Below are 19,514 nucleotides of genomic sequence, written 5' to 3'. Positions count from 1 at the left end.
AACACCCCCAAAGCATAATGTTTCCACCTCCATGTTTGACGGTGGAGATGGTGTTCTTGGGGTCATTGGCGGCATTCCTCCTCCTCCAAACATGACGAGTTGAGTTGATGCCAAAGAGCTCAATTTTGGTCTCATCTGACCACAACACTTTCACTCAGTTGTCCTCTGAGTCATTCAGATGTTCATTGGCAAACTTCAGACGGGCATGTATATGTATTCTTGAGCAGGAGGACCTTGCGGGCGCTGCAGGATTTCAGTCCTTCACGGCGATTCCTCACCGTTCTCATGATCATTGCAACTCCACGAGGTGAGATCTTGCATGGAGCCCCAGGCCGAGGGATATTGACAGTTCTTTTGTGTTTCGTCCATTTGCGAATAATCGCACCAAATGTTGTCACCTTCTCACCAAGCTGCTTGGCGATGGTCTTGTAGCCCATTCCAGCCTTGTGTAGGTCTACAATCTTGTCCCTGACATCCTTGGAGAGCTCTTTGGTCTTGGCCATGGTGGAGAGTTTGGAATCTGATTGATTGATTGCTTCTGTGGACAGGTGCCTTTTTTACAGGTAACAAGCTGCGGTTAGGAGCACTCCCTGTAAGAGTGTGCTCCTAATCTCAGCTCGTTACCTGTATAAAAGACACCTGGGAGCCAGAAATCTTTCTGATTGAGAGTGGGTCAAATACTTATTTCCCTCAATAAAATGCAAATCAATTTATAACATTTCTGACATGCGTTTTTCTGGATTTTTTTGTTGTTATTCTGTCTCTCACTGTTCAAATAAACCTACCATTAAAATTATAGACTGATCCTTTCTTTGTCAGTGGGCAAACGTACAAAATCAGCAGGGGATCAAATACTTTTTCCCCCCACTGTATTTATGGACATTAGTCAGTGTGTGCGTGTATGTTTAAACCATGTACAGTCGTGACCTCGTCCCCGGGTTAATTTCTACCGCCTCCAGAGCCTGGAAACAGTGTGTGATGCCCTGCGACTAAGGGAGCAAGGTTCCAAAGTCTAGGTGAGAGAGAGCCTCCTACAGTGAGCCAGAACGGCCCATAGGGACAGGAGCCTATGTCCTGTAGCGTGAGGCAGCTTGGCGTACAATTACACGCCCTGGACAGGACAATAGTCTGTCGCAGGGCCTTACCCCCAATTACCCCCAATCCATCTCCTTAATGCTCAGTGCCAAAAAGAGAGGCATCAGGTCCCATATTTTAGAGACTTTGCTATGACTCGACCGGGTATCAAACCTCCAACTTTCCAATCTCAGAGTGGACACTAACCAAGGCCACGGGGTTGGATAGGATTTCAAAACAAATAAATGTTCCATCACAGAGATCATATTATATTTGAGAAGACCAATTTGATTGAGTTTGCGAGCCCCTCACTCATTGAAATCCACATTCATAGGTTATAAGGCAGGGATCATCAACTAGATTCAGTCGCGGGACTATTTTTTACTAAGCGGATGGTAAGGGGCCACGGAACATAATGAAAAATAATTTGTAGACTGCAAATTGACCGCAAGAAGATTAAACATAATATTTCACTAAAACAATCTTTTCAAACCTTGCTTACATTTGTATACGATCACACGTATACACTATATATACACCCCTTCAAAATGACTGGATTCGTCTAGTCAGGCACACCGGTTGCTGACCGGTGTAGAAAATCAAGCACACAGCTATGCAATCTCCATAGACAAACATTGGCAGTAGAATGGCCTTACTGAAGAGCCCATAGGGTGCCAACTTTCCAACAAGTCAAATTTCTGCCCTGGTCAACTTTAAGTGCTGTTATTGTTAAGTGGAAACGTCTAGGATAAAAAACGTACCCGATTTAATCTGATTATTACTCCTGCCCAGAAACTAGAATATGCATATAATTATTAGCTTTGGATAGAAAACACTCCAAAGTTTCTAAAACTGTTTGAATGGTGTCTGTGAGTATAACAGAACTCATTTGGCAGGCCAAAACCTGAGAAGATTCTGTACAGGAAGTACCGTCTGACCATTTCTTGGCCTTCTTGATCATCTCTATCCAAAACAGGGGATCTCTGCTGTTACGTGACACTTCCTTACGGCTCCCATAGGCTCTCAGAAGGCGGCAAAAAGCTGAATGGTGGCTTTGCAGGCCCTGGCTGAAAAACATTAGCGCATTTTGATAGTGGTCGATCAGAGAACAGAGACTGGAGGCGCGTGCACGAGGCGACCCCATGTTTTTATTCTTTCGTCTTTGAACAAAAACAACGACTCCCGGTCGGAATATTATCGCTTTTTTACGAGAAAAATAGCATAACATTTTATTTTAAACAGCGGTTGACATGCTTCGAAGTACGGTAATGGAATATTTTGAAATGTTTTGTCACGAAACACGTCGGGCGCGTAACCCTTCGTCACCCTTGGATAGTGTCTTGAAAGCACAAACAAAACACCGCTATTTGGATATAACTATGGATTATTTGGGACCAAACCAACATTTGTTATTGAAGTAGAAGTCCTGGGAGTGCATTCTGACGAAGAACAGGAAAGGTAATCAAACTTTTCTGATAGTAAATCGGAGTTTGGTGAGGGTCAAACTTGGTGGGTGTCAAAATAGCTGGTGGGTGTCAAAATGTGATGGCGTGCTATCTACTCAGAATATTGCAAAATGTGCTTTCACCGAAAAGCTATTTTAAAATCGGACATAGCGAGTGCATAAAGGAGTTCTGTATCTATAATTCTTAAAATAATTGTTATGTTTTTTGTGAACGTTTATCGTGAGTAATTTAGTAAATTCACCGGAAGTGTTCGGTGGGAATGCTAGTTCTGAACGTCACATGCTAATGTGAAAAGCTGGTTTTTGATATAAATATGAACTTGATTGAACAAAACATGCATGTATTGTATAACATAATGTCCTAGGCGTGTCATCTGATGAAGATCATCAAAGGTTAGTGCTGCATTTAGCTGTGGTTTTGGTTTTTGTGACATTATATGCTAGCTTGAAAAATGGGTGTCTGATTATTTCTGGCTGGGTACTCTGCTGAGATAATCTAATGTTTTGCTTTCGTTGTAAAGCCTTTTTGAAATCGGACAGTGTGGTTAGATTAACGAGAGTCTTGTCTTTAAAATGGTGTAAAATAGTCATATGTTTGAGAAATTGAAGTAATAGCATTTCTAAGGTATTTGAATATCGCGCCACGGGATTACACTGGCTGTTGGCCCAGAGAGGTTAAGACACTAACAGCTTCCAGACGGTAGGCAATTAAGGTCACAGCTATGGAAACTTACGACACTAAAGCAGCCTTTCTACTGACTCTGAAAAACACCAAAAAGAAAGATGCCCAGGTTCCCTGCTCATCTGTGTGAACGTGCCTTAGGCATGCTGCAAGGAGGCATGAGGACTGCAGATGTGGCCAGGGCAATAAATTGCAATGTCCGTACTGTAAGACAGTGCTACAGGGAGAAAGGACAGACAGCTGATCGTTCTCACAGTGGCAGACCAAGTGTAACACCTGCACAGGATTGGTACATCCGAACATCACACCAAGTACAGGATAGCAACAACTGCCCGAGTTCCACCAGGAACGCACAATACCTCCATCTGTGCTCAGACTGTCTGCAATAGGCTGAGAGAGGCTGGACTGAGGGCTTGTAGGCCTGTTGTAAGGCAGGTCCTCCTCACCAGACATCACCGGCAACAACATCGCCTATGGGCACAAACCCACCGTCGCTGGACCAGCCAGGACTGGTAAAAAGTGCTCTTCACTGACTAGTCGCGGTTTTGTCTCACCAGGGGTGATGGTCGGATTCGCGTTTATCGTCAAAGGAATGAGCGATACACCGAGGCCTGTACTCTGGAGCGGGATTGATTTGAAGATGGTGGGTGTGTCATGGTCTGGAGCGGTGATTCAACAACAGACAAACTGAACAAGTTCCACAGACATGTGACTAACAGAAATGGATTAATGTGTCCCTGAACAAAGGGGGGGGGGGGGGGGGGGGGGGTCAAAATCTAAAGTAAATCAATATCTGCTGTGGCCACCAGCTGCATTAAGTACTGCAGTGCATCTCCTCCTCATGGACTGCACTAGATTTGCCAGTTCTTGCTGTGAGATGTTACCCCACTCTTCCACCAAGGCACCTGCAAGTTCCTGGGGGGAATGGCCCTAGCCCTCACCCTCCGATACAACAGGTCCCATACGTGCTCAATGGGATTGAGATCCGGGCTCTTCGCTGGCCATGGCAGAACACTGACATTCCTGTCTTGCAGGAAATCACGCACAGAACGAGCTGTATGGCTGGTGGCATTGTCATGCTGGAGGGTCATGTCAAGATGAGCCGCTGTCTCTGGCCACATCTGCAGTCCTCATGCCTCCTCTCAAGCTCTCTCAGGTTTATTTAATTTATTTTACCTTTATTTAACTAGGCAAGTCAGTTAAGAACAAATTCTTATTTTCAATGACGGCCAAGGAACAGTGGGTTTACTGCCTTGTTTAGGGGCAGAATGACCGATTTTTACCTTGTCAGCTCGGGGATTTGATCTTGCAACCTTTCGGTTACAAGTCCAACGCTCTAACCACCAGGCTACCTGCCGCCCCAGGTTGGATTGGGTGCATCGCTGCTAAGCTATTTTCAGGTCTCTCCAGAGATGTTCATTTGGGTTCAATTCCGTGCTCTGGCTGGGCCACTCAAAGACATTCAGACTTGTCCTGAAGCCACTCCTAAGCTGTGTGCATAGGGTTGTTGTCCTGTTGGAAGGTGAACATTTGCCACAGTCTGAGGTCCTGAGCGCTCTAGAGCAGGTTTTCATCAAGGAGCTTTCTGTACTTTGCACCATTCATCTTTCCCTCGATCCGGACTAGTCTCCCAGTCTCTGCTGATGAAAAACATCCCCCACAGCATGATGCTGCCACCACCATGCTTCACCGTAGGGATGGTGTCAGGTTTCCTCTAGACGTGACGCTTGGCATTCAGGCCAAAGAGTTCAATCGTGGTTTCATCAGACCAGAGAATCTCGTTTTCACTTTGGCATTATGGGATATTGTGTGTAGATTGAGGATTTTTAAATTTTATATCCATTTTAAAATTCTGTAGCGTAACAAAATGTGGAAAAGGTAAAGTGGTCTGAATACTTTCCGAAGTTGTATGCTAGATGGTGATGGACAGAGATCAGTCAATTAAAATCCAGCCGGAGGAATTTTCCCCGCTCCTGTCATAGGCTTTGTCTAAGTCGCTATCTGAGGCTCTCAGGATCCAGACAGTTCGACAAAGAGCGAGCCGCCTGGTGGACAAGACTAATGATAGTCCTAATCCTATATAAACCATGAACACCAGGCTTTATACATGCATTTAATTAACTTGAAGGTTTACAAATATTAAAATAATGTTGATAAGCAGCAATTTATAAGACCTTCAAATAATGTGTTGTTATCAGAGCAAGGACTCATTGGGATTGTGAACTGAAGGACTCAGTTTAGCCATTTTAAGTTCTTCCATACCAGAAGACATCTTCCAGGACGTCCATGGGAAGAGGTGCAGGGCTGAAGACCACAAAGAGACGCTCCTTAACCCGGCTATCTGGGGGTGCCAGGTTCTTCAGAGAGGGAAGTGATACATCTGTCTGGACACGGGGCATCGGAGAGGCTGTGCGGTAACCCTGAGACACATCACATCAAGAGATTAACAGAGTACCCATTCGCACACCAACATCCTAAAAGCAAATAATTGGAAATCTACGATCTAGAAAATGTACAATCTGTCTAGATGTGTTAATCCATGAAAAGTTTATTTGGAAAGGTTGTGAGCTCCTCTGAGGATCTATGCCAATCTTGATACTAGAATAACTGCAAAATGCAAGTACATTCAAACACTGTTTCCATTATGTAACAAACACTGTTGCTTACTGTGCTCATCTTCATCAGTTGCTGGCTGGTGGTAGGACCATTCCACACCATTGACATCATCTGAGCAGCAACCAGCTGCATTGCCATCTTCCCGACAGGACTAACAAAAGGACATGACAATTGTCTTACAATGGTGACCCACTAGAGTTTTTTTTATATATATATATATATATATCTTTCAGCATTTCTAGAATGTACTCGAAAGGATGGGTAGGGACAGTGACAACCACATAAAGTAGACATCCAATTTGATGCATTCATTCTATCGATAAAAACATTTATTCTTGTGAGTACTGCTACTTCTAGGGAAACTGGTTGTGAGAGAAATTAAGATGCGTGTATCCAATTGTAGTTAATACTATTAACAATCATTTATAATAAGCTTTTCATTGAAAAACAATGCAGTGAGTGCAATAAAATAAATAAAAACGAGACGTAGACAAAATGAGACCAACTAGACAGGGCCACTGACAAAGAACACAGTTGACACTACAACAGACAAGGAACACAGCTAAAACTAAGAGAAGGCTTTCCTAAAGAGAAGGGTTTTAAGGCCAGTTTTAACACTAGAACTGCCATAGGCCAACGGCCACCGACGTTTGATTTTGTACATTAAAAAGAACTCCAACATCAGCGCCGACATTTCCTAAATATTTATAATTTTACTTTGCTCAGTTGTCAGAATTTAAAAAACAAAGAAGAAAGTATTTAGATATGGAAGCATTTAGCTGACTAAACTCAATTGGAAATGTAAATGGGAGAATGATAAATCAATATCATGTGTGCATTTCATTTTCGTAAATGGGTATGCATGTGTGATAAAATTCAAATTGAAATGCAAAAGCTATCGCATTATAATATTCATGATTGAGTATGCATAATGTCTGACCATTTGAAAAAGAAATAGCAATTTGTGTTTGATTTTCCATTTCCATGGTACTATCCACTGACATTTAAAAATATAATGTAAATGATTAAATTACAAAGTATTTCAAATGTTAGCCATTTAATTTCCTTGTGACAAAAATTGGCAATTAACAATGCTTTTCCATCCATACTCTGTGGTTCAAGACTGTCAAAATTCAACTTCAAATTCAATAAATCAATCGCAATGCTTCATTTTGCCATTTAATTTTCCTCATATCGTTTTCAACCTGTATTGATTGTCAAACAGTGGGCAGGTTTTTGGTAATGTGTGGCAGAAGAGGTTGCCTGTGTTGCTGGCAACATTCACTTTCGGGCATGTTACAAAAGTGAGACAACGCTGGGTGTCACATAGACCAGTGACCCCCGATCAGGGGTCACTTATCGCAGAAAGCTGAATTCAAACGGAAGTCCCGAGGAGGCGGAACTTCCATTTCCTAAGGCATACAGTGTTGCTGTGTGAATAAAGGGGAAAAACAAAATGTCTGCTCTCCCTTTGTTAGCTTTAGCATCTCGTGCAAGCTAATCCTACTTTGTTCACTTTCAAGCACAACATAGGATCCTTTACACTATGGGAAGGGGGTTTACTAGTGACGTCTCACATTCAACCCAGTCGGCGTTCTTCTTTGCTAGCACTATATTACCAGAACGTGTGGTAACATAAAGAGAGATGCCTGTGCACTATCCACGCTGTCTAAGCGCACGAGGCGACCCCATGTTTTTATTTTCTCTCTCTTTGAACTAAAACACGGTTTCCCGGGCGGAATATTATTGCTTTTTTTAAGAGAAAAATGGCATAAAAATTGATTTTAAACAGCGGTTAACATGCTTCGAAGTACGGTAATGGAATATTTAGAATTTTTTGGTCACGAAACGCGTCGGGCGCGTCACCCTTATTTACCCTTCGGATAGTGTCTTGAACGCACAAACAAAACAGAGGATATTTGAACATAACTATGGATTATTTTGAACCAAACCAACATTTGTTATTGAAGTAGAAGTCCTGGGAGTGCATTCTGACGAAGAACAGCAAAGGTAATAACATTTTTCTTATAGTAAATCTGACTTTGGTGAGGGCTAAACTTGGTGGGTGTCTAAATAGCTAGCCCTGTGATGCCGGGCTATCGACTCAGAATATTGCAAAATGTGCTTTCACCGAAAAGCTATTTTAAAATCGGACATAGCGAGTGCATAAAGGAGTTCTGTATCTATAATTCTTAAAATAATTATGTTTTTTGTGAACGTTTATCGTGAGTAATTTAGTAAATTCACCGGAAGTTTGTGGGGGGTATGCTAGTTCTGAACGTCACATGCTAATGTAAAAAGCTGGTTTTTGATATAAATATGAACTTGATTGAACAAAACATGCATGTATTGTATAACATAATGTCCTAGGATTGTCATCTGATGAAGATCATCAAAAGGTTAGTGCTGCATTTAGTTGTGGTTTGGGTTTATGTGACATTATATGCTAGCTTGAAACATGGGTGTCTGATTATTTCTAGCTGGGTACTCTGCTGACATAATCTAATGTTTTGCTTTCGTTGTGAAGCCTTTTTGAAATCGGACAGTGTGGTTAGATTAACGAGAGTCTTGTCTTTAAAATGGTGTAAAATAGTCATATGTTTGAGAAATTGAAGTAATAGCATTTCTAAGGTATTTGAATATCGCACCACGGGATTACACTGGCTGTTGCGTAGGTGGGACGATTTCGTCCCACCTAGCCCAGAGAGGTTAACCTGTTGGGGATAGGGGGCAGTATTTGCACGGCCGGATAAAAAACGTACACGATTTAATCTGGTTACTACTCCTGCCCAGTAACTAGAATATGCATATAATTAGTAGATTTGGATAGAAAACACTGAAGTTTCTAAAACTGTTTGAATGGTGTCTGTGAGTATAACAGAACTCATATGGCAGTCAAAACCCTGAGACAAATCCTAACAGGAAATGGAAATCTGATGTGTGGAATCACTTCAAACCTTTGCCATTGAAACACACGGGGACTTATTAATAATTTAGCACTTCCTAAGGCTTCCACTAGATGTCAACAGTCTTTACAAAGTGGTTTGAGTCTTCTATGGTAGAAACTGACCTAAAGAGAGGCTTGGGAAGTTGGTCACAGGGGGAGGGCCATTACTACTATGACGCGGGCGCCCATGGGAACCCTTTTGTTCCGAAATGTTTAGTAAGACAATGCAATCGTCCGCCTTGAATATTATTGAAGCTCTGGTTGAAAAAGGCCCTAAAGATTTATGTTATACAACGTTTGAACGAACGTAAATATATATTTTTTGCACATTCGTGATAGTAGCCTTCGGAACACGCTAACAAGAAGGAACTATTGGGACATAAATTATTAACTTTTTCGAACAAAACTACATTTGTTGTGGACCTGGGATCCCTGGAAGTGCCTTCTGATGAAGATAATCAAAGGTAAGGGAATATTTACAATAGTATATTTGATTTTAGATGGTTCCAAGATGGCGCTAACATGTATCGCCTAGCCTATTTTTCTGAGCATACCACATCGTTTATTGCAAAGTGTGATTTCCCAGTAAAGTTATATTTAAATCTGGCAATGCGGTTGCATTCACGAGATGTTAATCTATAATTCTTTGAATGACAATATTATATTTTAACAATGTTTTCGAATAGTAATTTTGTAAATTGTAGCGCTGATTCACCGGAAGCATTTGAGGGAAAATATTTTCTGAACGTCATGCGCCGATGTAAAATGCTGTTTTTATATATAAATATGAACTTTATCGAACAAAAATGCATGTATTGTGTAACATGATGTCCTAGGAGTGTCATCTGATGAAGATTGTCAAAGGTTAGTGCTGCATTTAGCTGTGTTTTGGGTATTTGTGATGCATGCTAGTTGCTTTGAAAATGGCAGTGTGATTTTTTTGGGCAGGGTACTCTCCTAACATAATCTAATGTTTTGCTTTTGCTGTAAAGCCTTTTTGAAATCGGACAACGTGGTTAGATTCAGGAGAGGTGTATCTATAAAATGGTGTAAAATAGTCATATGTTTGAGAAATTGAAGTTATAGCATTTATGAGGTTTTGTATTTCGCGCGACGTGATTCCACTGGCTGTTGACTAGCCCAGACAGGTTAACAAGTTCGTTGTCCAAATTAACTTCTTATGGCTGGGTGGCAGTATTGAGTAGCTTGGATGAATAAGGTGCCCAGAGTAAACTGCCTGCTACTCAGGCCCAGAAGCTAAGATATGCATATTATTAGTAGATTTGGATAGAAAACTCAGAAGTTTCTAAAACTGTTTGAATGACGTCTGTGAGAATAACAGAACTCATATGTCAGGCAAAAACCTGAGAACAAAATCTAACCAGGAAGTGGGAAATCTAAGGTTTGTAGTTTTTCAAGTCTTGGCCTATCCAATATACAGTGTCTGTGGGGTCATATTGCACTTCCTAAGGCTTCCACTAGATGTCAACAGTTTTTAGAACCTTGTTTGAGGCTTCTAGTGTGAAGTGGAGGAGAATAAGAGCTGATTGTATGAGGTGTTTAGCAGAAGGGCATGAGCTTCAGTCATGTGCACACCCGTGAGAGGTAGCTGAGTTCCATTGCATTTCTGAAGACAAAGGAATTCTCCAGATGAAACATTATTGAAGATTTGTTAAACATCCTAAAGATTGATTCTATACATTGTTTGACATGTTTCTACGAACTTTAATGGAATGTTTTGAGTTTGTCTGGCCTGCGCATCGTGAATTTGGATTTGTGAACTGAAGGCGCGAACAAAAAGGAGGTATTTGGACATAAAGGATGGACTTCATCGAACAAAACAAACATTTATTGTGGACCTGGGATTCCTAGGAGTGCATTCTGATGAAGATCATCAAAGGTAAGTGAATATTTCGAATGCTATTTCTGACTTCTGTTGACTCCAACATGGCGGATATATGTATGGCTTGTTTTTGTGTCTGAGCGCCGTACTCAGATTATAGCATGGTGTGCTTTTTTGGTAAAGCTTTTTTGAAATCTGACACAGAGGTTGCATTAACCTGTTATGGATAGGGGGCAGTATTTTCACGGCCGGATAAAAAACGTACCCGATTTAATCTGTTTATTACTCCTGCCCAGAACCTAGAATATGCATATAATTGTTTGATTTGGATAGAAAACACCCTAAAGTTTCTAAAACTGTTTGAATGGTGTCTGTGAGTATAACAGAACTCATATGGCAGGCCAAAACCTGAGAAGATTCCAAACAGGAAGTGCCCTCTCTGACCATTTCTTGGCCTTCTTTAGCCTCTTTATTGAAAACAGAGGATCTCTGCTGTAACGTGACACTTTCTAAGGCTCCCATAGGCTCTCAGAAGGCGCCAGAACGTTGAATGACAACTCTGCTGTCCCTGGCTGAAAAACAGTAGCGCATTTGGATAGTGGTCGATCTGAGAACAATGAGACGGGTGCGTGCTTGCACGTGAAGAGTCCATTTTACATTTTCAGTCTTTGAACGAAAACGACGTCTCCCGGTCGGAATATTATCGCTATTTTACGAGAAAAATAGCATAAAAATTGATTTTAAACAGCGTTTGAAATGCTTCGAAGTACGGTAATGGAAGATTTTGACATTTTTTGTCACGATACGCGCCGGCGCGTCACCCTTCGTTACCCTTCGGATAGTGTCTTGAACGCAAGAACAAAACACCGCTATTTGGATATAACTATGGATTATTTGGAACCAAACCAACATTTGTTGTTGAAGTAGAAGTCCTGGGAGTGCATTCTGACGAAGAACAGCAAAGGTAATCCAATTTTTCTTATAGTAAATCTGAGTTTGGTGAGTACCAAACTTGGTGGGTGTCAAAATAGCTAGCCTGTGATGGCCGGGCTATCTACTCAGAATATTGCAAAATGTGCTTTCACCGAAAAGCTATTTTAAAATCGGACACCGCAATTGCATAAAGGTGTTCTGTATCTATAATTCTTAAAATAATTATGTTTTTTGTGAACGTTTATCGTGAGTAATTTAGTAAATTCACCGGAAGTGTTCGGTGGGAATGCTAGTTCTGAACGTCACATGCTAATGTAAAAAGCTGTTTTTTGATACAAATATGAACTTGATTGAACAAAACATGCATGTATTGTATAACATAATGTCCTAGGAGTGTCATCTGATAAAGATCATCAAAGGTTAGTGCTGCATTTAGCTGTGGTTTTGGTTTTTGTGACATTATATGCTAGCTTGAAAAATGGGTGTCTGATTATTTCTGGCTGGATATTCTCCTGACATAATCTAATGTTTTACTCACCATTCAACGTTTTGCCACCTTCTGAGAGCCTATGGGAGCCGTAGGAAGTGTCACGTTACAGCAGAGATCCTCAGTTTTCAATAAAGAGAGTGTAGAAGGCCAAGAAATGGTCAGAGAGGGCACTTCCTGTAAGGAATCTTCTCAGGTTTTTGCCTGCCATATGAGTTCTGTTATACTCACAGACACCATTCAAACAGTTTGAAACTTTAGGGTGTTTTCTATCCAAATCAAACAATTATATGCATATTCTAGTTTCTGGGCAGTAGTAATAACCAGATTAAATCGGGTACGTTTTTTATCCGGCCGTGCAAATACTGCCCCCTACCCTAGAGAGGTTAAGGAATACCTGGGATAGGATAAAGTAATCCTTCTAACCCCCCCCCCCCCAAAAAAAGATCTAGATGTACTATTGTAAAGTGGTTGCGTCTGCTAAATGACGTAAATGTAAATCATGTTGGAAACCATTAACAAAGAAACCTACAGTAGTTGAACATTGTGTAGATAGTAAATAAGATCATAACTAAGAACAAGAATAACTGTTACATGTAGGACAGGGTGTGTACTTGTACATTGCAGCTTCAACAGTTTTGAGTCAAGGAACAGCTTTACTGCTTAAGAAGATATGGTGTAACAGTACTGAAGGGGCAGAGTAGGCAGGTGGGCTTCCCATCTCGTGGGGATACCCCGATGGTGCCATGACAACCATCAGTTTTAGTAAATACTATACCAACAAAGACCAACTCAAAAACGAATGGCCGAAAAAAAACTACCCCCTAAAAAATCTATATATAAATAAAACTAATGGCCAAAGGTGTCCTCGCTCTCTCTCACACACACACAGTCAGTGGCAATATTATACTTATACAGTGTCTTTGGAAAGTATTCAGACCCCTTGACTTTTTCCACATTGTTAGGTTACAGCCTTATTCTAAAATTGATTAAATAGATTTTTTTACCCCTCAATCTACACACAACATCCCATAATGACAAAGCAAAAACAGGTTAAGAAATATGCAAATGTATAAAGATAAATTTAAAAAAAACATTTTTTAAACACATTTACATAAGTATTCAGACCCTTTACTCAGTACTTTGTTGAAGCACTTTTGGCAGCGATTACAGCCACGAGTCTTCTTGGGTATGACGCTTCAAATTTGGGGAGTTTCTCCCATTCTTCTTAAGCTCTGTCAGGTTGGATGGGGAGCATCGCTGCACAGCTATTTTCAAGTCTCTCCAGAGCAGGCTTTCATGAAAGATCTCTGTACTTTATTCAGAATCGAGAGAACGGAGCAGTCTCCCAGTCCCTGTCGCTGAAAAACATCCCCACAGCATGATACTGCCATGCTTCACTGTAGGGATGGTGCCAGGTTTCCTCCAGACATAACGCTTGGCATTCAGGACCAAGAGTTCAATCTTGGTTTTATCAGACCAGAGAATCTTGTTTCTCATGGTTCGAGAATCTTTAGGTGCCTTTTGGCAAACTCCAAGCGGGCTGTCATGTTCCTTTTAATGAGGAGTGGCTTCCGTCTGGCTACTCTACCATAAAGGCCTAATTGGTGGAGTACTGCAGAGATGGTTGTCCTTCTGGAAGATTCTCCCATCTCAACAGAGGAACTCTGGAGCTCTGTAAGTGTGACCACCCTGACCTTTCCAAATCATGTCCAATCAATTGAATTTACCACAGGTGGACTCCATTCAAGTTGTAGAAACATCAAGGATGATCAATGGAAACAGGATGCACCTGAGCTCAATTTCAAGTCTCATAGCAAAGGGTCTGAATCCTTATGTAAATAAGGTATGTTTTTTATTTTTAATAAATTTGCAAAAATAATCTAAACACCTGTTTTCGCTTTGTCATTATGGGATATTGTGTGTACATTGATCCATGTAAACCATTTTAAAATAAGGCTGTAACATAACAAAATGTGGAAAAAATAAAGGGGTCTGAATACTTGTATGAATGCACTGTATATGGATGATTCATAAAGCCAGGCATATTTAACAGTTAGGCTATTGATTATAGACCTAATTCATTTGGAGTTTCCTCTCTTCTCAATTTCTTAGACTAAGGCAAGTGCTGTTTCCTCATCTCTGCCGCTGCAACCTCCACCGCATTGTTCTCAAACCCAATATGCTGGTTAACTTTGTTATTATGCACATAGCAACATAGGGAATGGCGCCAATTCTACGGTGTACTGAAGATTATGTTTTAGAACCAACAGACAGCGAACGTATCTAACGCGGGAGAAAGCGCATGTTATAAATTACAATTATATATATTTTTTTTTTACCTTTATTTAACTAGGCATATTAGTGTTGCACCATTATTTTTACATAATATAACATATACAATTTTATGTCTTAGAGTGATGTACTGCGCCATCCCCGTGGCCTTCGCAATGGATAAGTCCACTGGGACAGGCGCGAATCAGATAGGTGTGTTGTGCACTATGAATTTTTTTTTGTTTTTTTAATTGCGATTGCTCGACTAAAGAGATCTCAGTCAACCAAACAATCGACTAAATGAGATCAAACTTAACATGTAGTGTAAATTGTGTCTTTGTTGTCTCTTGGTGTCTTTCATATATACATACATATACAGGTGTAATATCTTGTGTTCTTGTCTATAACTGTTCTGTACTTTCATGTATTTGTATGTGGAACCCAGGAAGAGTAGCTGCTGCATGTGCAGTAGCTAATGGGGATCCTAATAGTTTAGTCTATCTTTCAACAACATCGGCGACAACTAAACAACTAACTAATGCCCAGTAACTGACATCGAAAGTTTCCAGTCTCAGGTAAATCATGTCATAAATTGGGTGAGTGGATGGCTGGAGTAGGTCTTTAGCAATGAATGTGTACAAGATCAAATAAACCTAAAGATCATGCTTTAAAGCGTATTACTTTCAAATAAATCTATTATCATTATTGATAGACAAAAATCACGACATTTGACACATTTTAAGTGTATCATCACATGATAAGTCTGTACCTGGTCCTGTCTTCTCCATCCTCTATGTGGGCCACGATGAGGCGGTTTCCAGGGGGATACTCAAAGCCATTCAGCTTCTCTTTAGCGTAGACGGCAGAGCCCAGGTTGTTGTAGCGAATCACAGCATGTCCTGGGGGGGCGTTAAAACATTTTACATGCATCATGAGCAACATCATAAACAACATTAAATGTGAACAATTTAAATACAAAATTAGGAGTGTTAATCTTTGTGGGTAACACTACATAAGAATGTAAAAAAATATGTATATTAACAAAAATAATGAGTAGGCTTATTCCAGAATGTCTTATAAGCATTATGAACATAGACATTAATATAAAGACATCTATAAACTAAAGTGTTACTCTTGATAAATCAATGTGTGACTCATTTTATTTAACCACATCTTCTCCTATTAAATACATAATTATCAATGTATAATACCTTTGTTGAGCCCACAATGATCCCGCTGCATCTCACAGTAATCCATCCCTGGTATGAGGTCAAAGAGGCCATAAATCTGCTCCTGGGTAACACTAGCTCTCGAGGAAACCATTAGGCACCTGGTGATGAGGTCACTGGATCGGTAGTCAGTTACGGCATAACTGCCAGTGTCAGCTGTCAGGTAGGGAGCACAGAAGATGTCAGACCACAGCTAGATTAAAGCAAATGAAAGCAAAGGTGACATTCTGAATCAGAATGAAGTACTTCACATACACACTCCAAAGGAATAGGGGTTCATTCCCAGGTCACTTGACATGTGCTCTGCTCTGCCACTGCTGTGATAGTCATTATCTGCAGATGAGTTCTTGCTTCGGGGCTCAGCAAGAACAGCCCTGTAGGCTGGTTGCACAAACAAGGGTTACATTGATACAAATGAAATTCTACAGTGAAATCATTGAAAGGGAAAGTGTTTTAACTTGAGTTTATCCTTCTGAGGCTTCAATGAAAGGGCTGATGCCAGCTTACCTCTATCACAGTTCTCAATGGCAATGGCTGCTTGTGATGGCTTATGATACCTCACATATCCCAAGCCTTTGCTCTCCCCCGTGGTTTTATTCTTTATGATCACACAGTATTCTATGTCCCCATACTCCTACAAGCAAAAAATATATAAAAAAGAGCATTATCTATAATGGTCTGCTATCTTAAGGGCTGCAGGTGTTTAGAGCATTGAGCCAGTAACGGAAAGTTTGCTGGTTCAAATCCCCGAGCCGACAAGGTGTGTCGATGTGCCCTTGAGCAAGCGTCTGCTAAATGACTAAAATGTAAGGGTGGTCACTTTGGCCAAATTGGCCAGAAATATTTCACCAAGTGATAAAATGCAATGCAATGGACCTCGTACCTTGAACGTGTCTTTCAGATCTTCTTCTGTGAATGTTTTGGGAATCTTTACAAATATTCTGGTGAGCTCTTCATCCTCCACATCTCTGTGTCTACCAGAGGACCTTGACTGGGCAATGAACACCTGAAAACAGTGGTCATATTCAGTCAAAATGCATAATTTGTATACAGTGCATTTGGGAAGTATTCAGACCCCTTGACTTTTTCCACAATTTCTTACATTACAGCCTTACTCTAAAATGGATTCAATTGTGTTTTTTTCCCTCAATCTACACACAACACCCCATAATGTCAAAGCAAAAACAGTTTGACATTCTTGCAATATTAGAAAAAAATATTCAGACTGCAAAGCTATTTTCAGGACTCTCCAGAGATGGTCGATCGGGTTCAAGCCCGAGACTTGTCCCAAAGCCACTTCTGCGTTGTGTTGGCTGTGTGATTATGGTCGTTGTCCCATTGGAAGGTGAACCTTCGCCCCAGTCTGAGGTCCTGAGCGCTATAGAACAGGTTTTCATCAAGGATCTCTGAACTTAGCGCCACTTGCCTCAATCCTGACTAATCTCCCAGTCCCTGCTGCTGAAAAATATCCCCACAGGATGATGCTGCCACCACCATTAATCACCGCAGGGATGGTGCCAGTTTTCATCCAGATGTGATGCTTGGCATTCAAGACCAAAGAATTCAATTTTGGTTTCATCAGACCATAGAATCTTGTTTGTCATGGTCAGAGTCCTTTAGGTGCCTTTTGGCAAACTCCAAGCGGGCTGTTGTGCCTTCCGTCTGGCCACTCTACCATAAAGGCCCAATTGGATTGGTGGAGTGCTGCAGAGATGGTTGTCCTTCTGGAAAGGTCACCCATCAGCAGCTCTGTCAGAGTGACCATCGGGTTCTTGATCACCTCCCTTCTCCCCCGATTGATCCGTTTTGCCAGCTCTAGGATGAGTCTTGGTAGTTCCAAACTGTGTGTTTTTGGGGACCTTCAATGCTGAAGAATTTTTTTGTATCCTTCCCCAGATCGGTTCCTCGACATAATCCTGTCTTGGTGCTCTATGGACAATTCCTTCGACCTCATGGCTTGGTTTTTGCACTGACATGCACTGTCAACTGTGGGACCTTATATAGACAGGTGTGTGCCTTTCCAAACCATGTCTAAATCAACAGGTGAACCACGATCAAGTTGCAGAAACATCTCAAGGATGATAAATGGAAACAGGTTGCACCTGAGCTCAATTTCAAGTCTCATAGCAAAGGGTCTGAATAATTATGTAAATAAATGTGTCATTTTTAACTATTACACATTTAAATAAATCCATCGAAATGGCAATAGCTAAGACATAGATAAAAACATGAAGTGACCCAGGGAATCGATAGAACGACATTTCAGAGATGTACAAAAACAATATTACACTCAAAATGGGTGAATCTTTACTTTAAAAAGGTATAGCTCACCCGGTGAATGCCCCGAGCTGTCTGTCTAAACTACTGGCACACAGCTCAGACACCCATGCATACCCCACAAGACATGCCACAAGAGGTCTCTTCACAGTCCCAAGTCCAGAACAGACTATGGGAGACACATAGTACTACATAGAGCCATGACACCATGGAACTCTATTCCACCAAGTAACTGACGCAAGCAGTAAAATTTTATATATATATTTTTTTTAAAACACACCTTATGGAACAGCGGAGACTGAAGCAACAAACATTGGCGCATACGCACGATAACATACATACACACGGATTTAGTAATGTAGATATGTGGTAGTGGTGGGCCTGAGGGCACACAATTGTGTTGTGAAAGCTGTGAATGTATTGTAATGTTAATCGAAACAATTTCAGAACAATCTGTGATGGTGGGAGTCACGGCTTGCTGAAATGACATGGAACGATCCTTTAAATCAAATCAAATTGTATTGGTCACATACACATTAGTAAGTTATAGTCAACTAGGGCTTTTATTAATGCAAATCAATCTAAATGAGTATTGATGTTGTAGCGTAAAACAAAAGGTCCATAATTACAGAGTCTCTCCACGTACCCGCAACTTTGCCCATATACTAGGTTTGAATAACCGTGACTGTACATATTTGTTCTCATTCAGATCGGCATCCCTTACATCACAGAGCCGTGCACAAGAAAGTATTAAATCCAGTTGTTAGATGCTATCCCCCCCAAAACAAAATGCTGACTTAACAAGAACTGGCTACAGATTACAGATAGTTTAGGGCCAAGTCCATCCATCCAGTCTATATGCTCTCGGTCACCTGGGGCATTGTTTAAAGTGACTAGTGATACATCTAATTTTGTATTATTAAAGTGGCAAGAGATTTGAGTCAGTATGTTGGCAGTAGCCACTCAATGTTAGTGATGGCTGTTTAACTTCATCGGGGTAGGGGGCAGTATTTTCAAGTCCGGGTGAAAAGCGTGCCCAGAGTAAACTCCCTGCTACTCAGGCCCAAAAGCTAGAATATGCATATAATTAGTAGATTTGGATAGAAAACACTCTGAAGTTTCTAAAAGTGTTTGAATTATGTCTGAGTATAACAGAACTCATATGGCAGGCAAAAACCTGTGAAAGAATCCAACCAGGAAGTGCAGAAATCTGAGGTTTGTAGTTTTTCCAAGTGATTGCCTATCCAATATACAGTGTCTATGGGGTCATATTGAACTTCCTAAGGCTTCCACTAGATGTCAACAGTCTTTAGAATGTTGTTTCAGGCTTCTACTGTGAATGGGGAAAGAATAAGAGCTGTTTCTGGCAGTCAGCCATTATTTTAGTTACGCGCATGGCCATGAGCACGAGCTCAGTTCTCTTTCCTTTATGAAGACAAAGGAATAATCCGGTTGGAATATTTTAAGATTTATGATAAAAACATCCTAAAGATTGATTCTACACATTGTTTGACATGTTTCTACAAACTGTAATAGAACTTTTTTGACTTTTCTGGACTTTAGTGCTCGCGCCTTCTGCATTTGGAATAGTGAACCTACCGCGCGAACAAATGGAGGTATTTGGACACAAAGATTACCGTAAATTCCGGACTATAAGCCGCAACTTTTTTCCCACGCTTTGAACCCC

At 40.9% G+C, this 19,514-nt stretch overlaps 1 protein-coding gene across 5 annotated transcripts in view; it reads right to left on the bottom strand.

Annotated features, from left to right (window-relative positions):
* Positions 1–19,514, bottom strand: part of LOC115179594 (RNA-binding protein 45) — a 49,099-nt gene that overhangs the window by 18,104 nt on the left and 11,481 nt on the right. For all 5 annotated transcript variants that reach the window (XR_003872969.1, XR_003872971.1, XR_003872970.1 and 2 more), the window contains exons 2-8: positions 16,434–16,556; positions 16,058–16,184; positions 15,806–15,931; positions 15,533–15,706; positions 15,091–15,220; positions 5,889–5,988; positions 5,484–5,641 (exon numbers count right to left, since the gene is read on the bottom strand). Coding sequence is in view for 2 of the 5 variants with exons in the window: in XM_029741203.1 (XP_029597063.1) it covers positions 5,484–5,641; positions 5,889–5,988; positions 15,091–15,220; positions 15,533–15,706; positions 15,806–15,931; positions 16,058–16,184; positions 16,434–16,556 (938 nt within the window). In the remaining 3 variants the exon portion in view is untranslated. The remainder of the gene's footprint in view (positions 1–5,483; positions 5,642–5,888; positions 5,989–15,090; positions 15,221–15,532; positions 15,707–15,805; positions 15,932–16,057; positions 16,185–16,433; positions 16,557–19,514) is intronic.

This window comes from Salmo trutta, chromosome 39 (genome assembly GCF_901001165.1).
Source record: "Salmo trutta chromosome 39, fSalTru1.1, whole genome shotgun sequence".
NCBI classification, from domain to species: domain Eukaryota; kingdom Metazoa; phylum Chordata; class Actinopteri; order Salmoniformes; family Salmonidae; genus Salmo; species Salmo trutta.
Note: the sequence above shows the minus strand (reverse complement) of the source record. Positions and strands in the feature narration are given on the sequence as shown.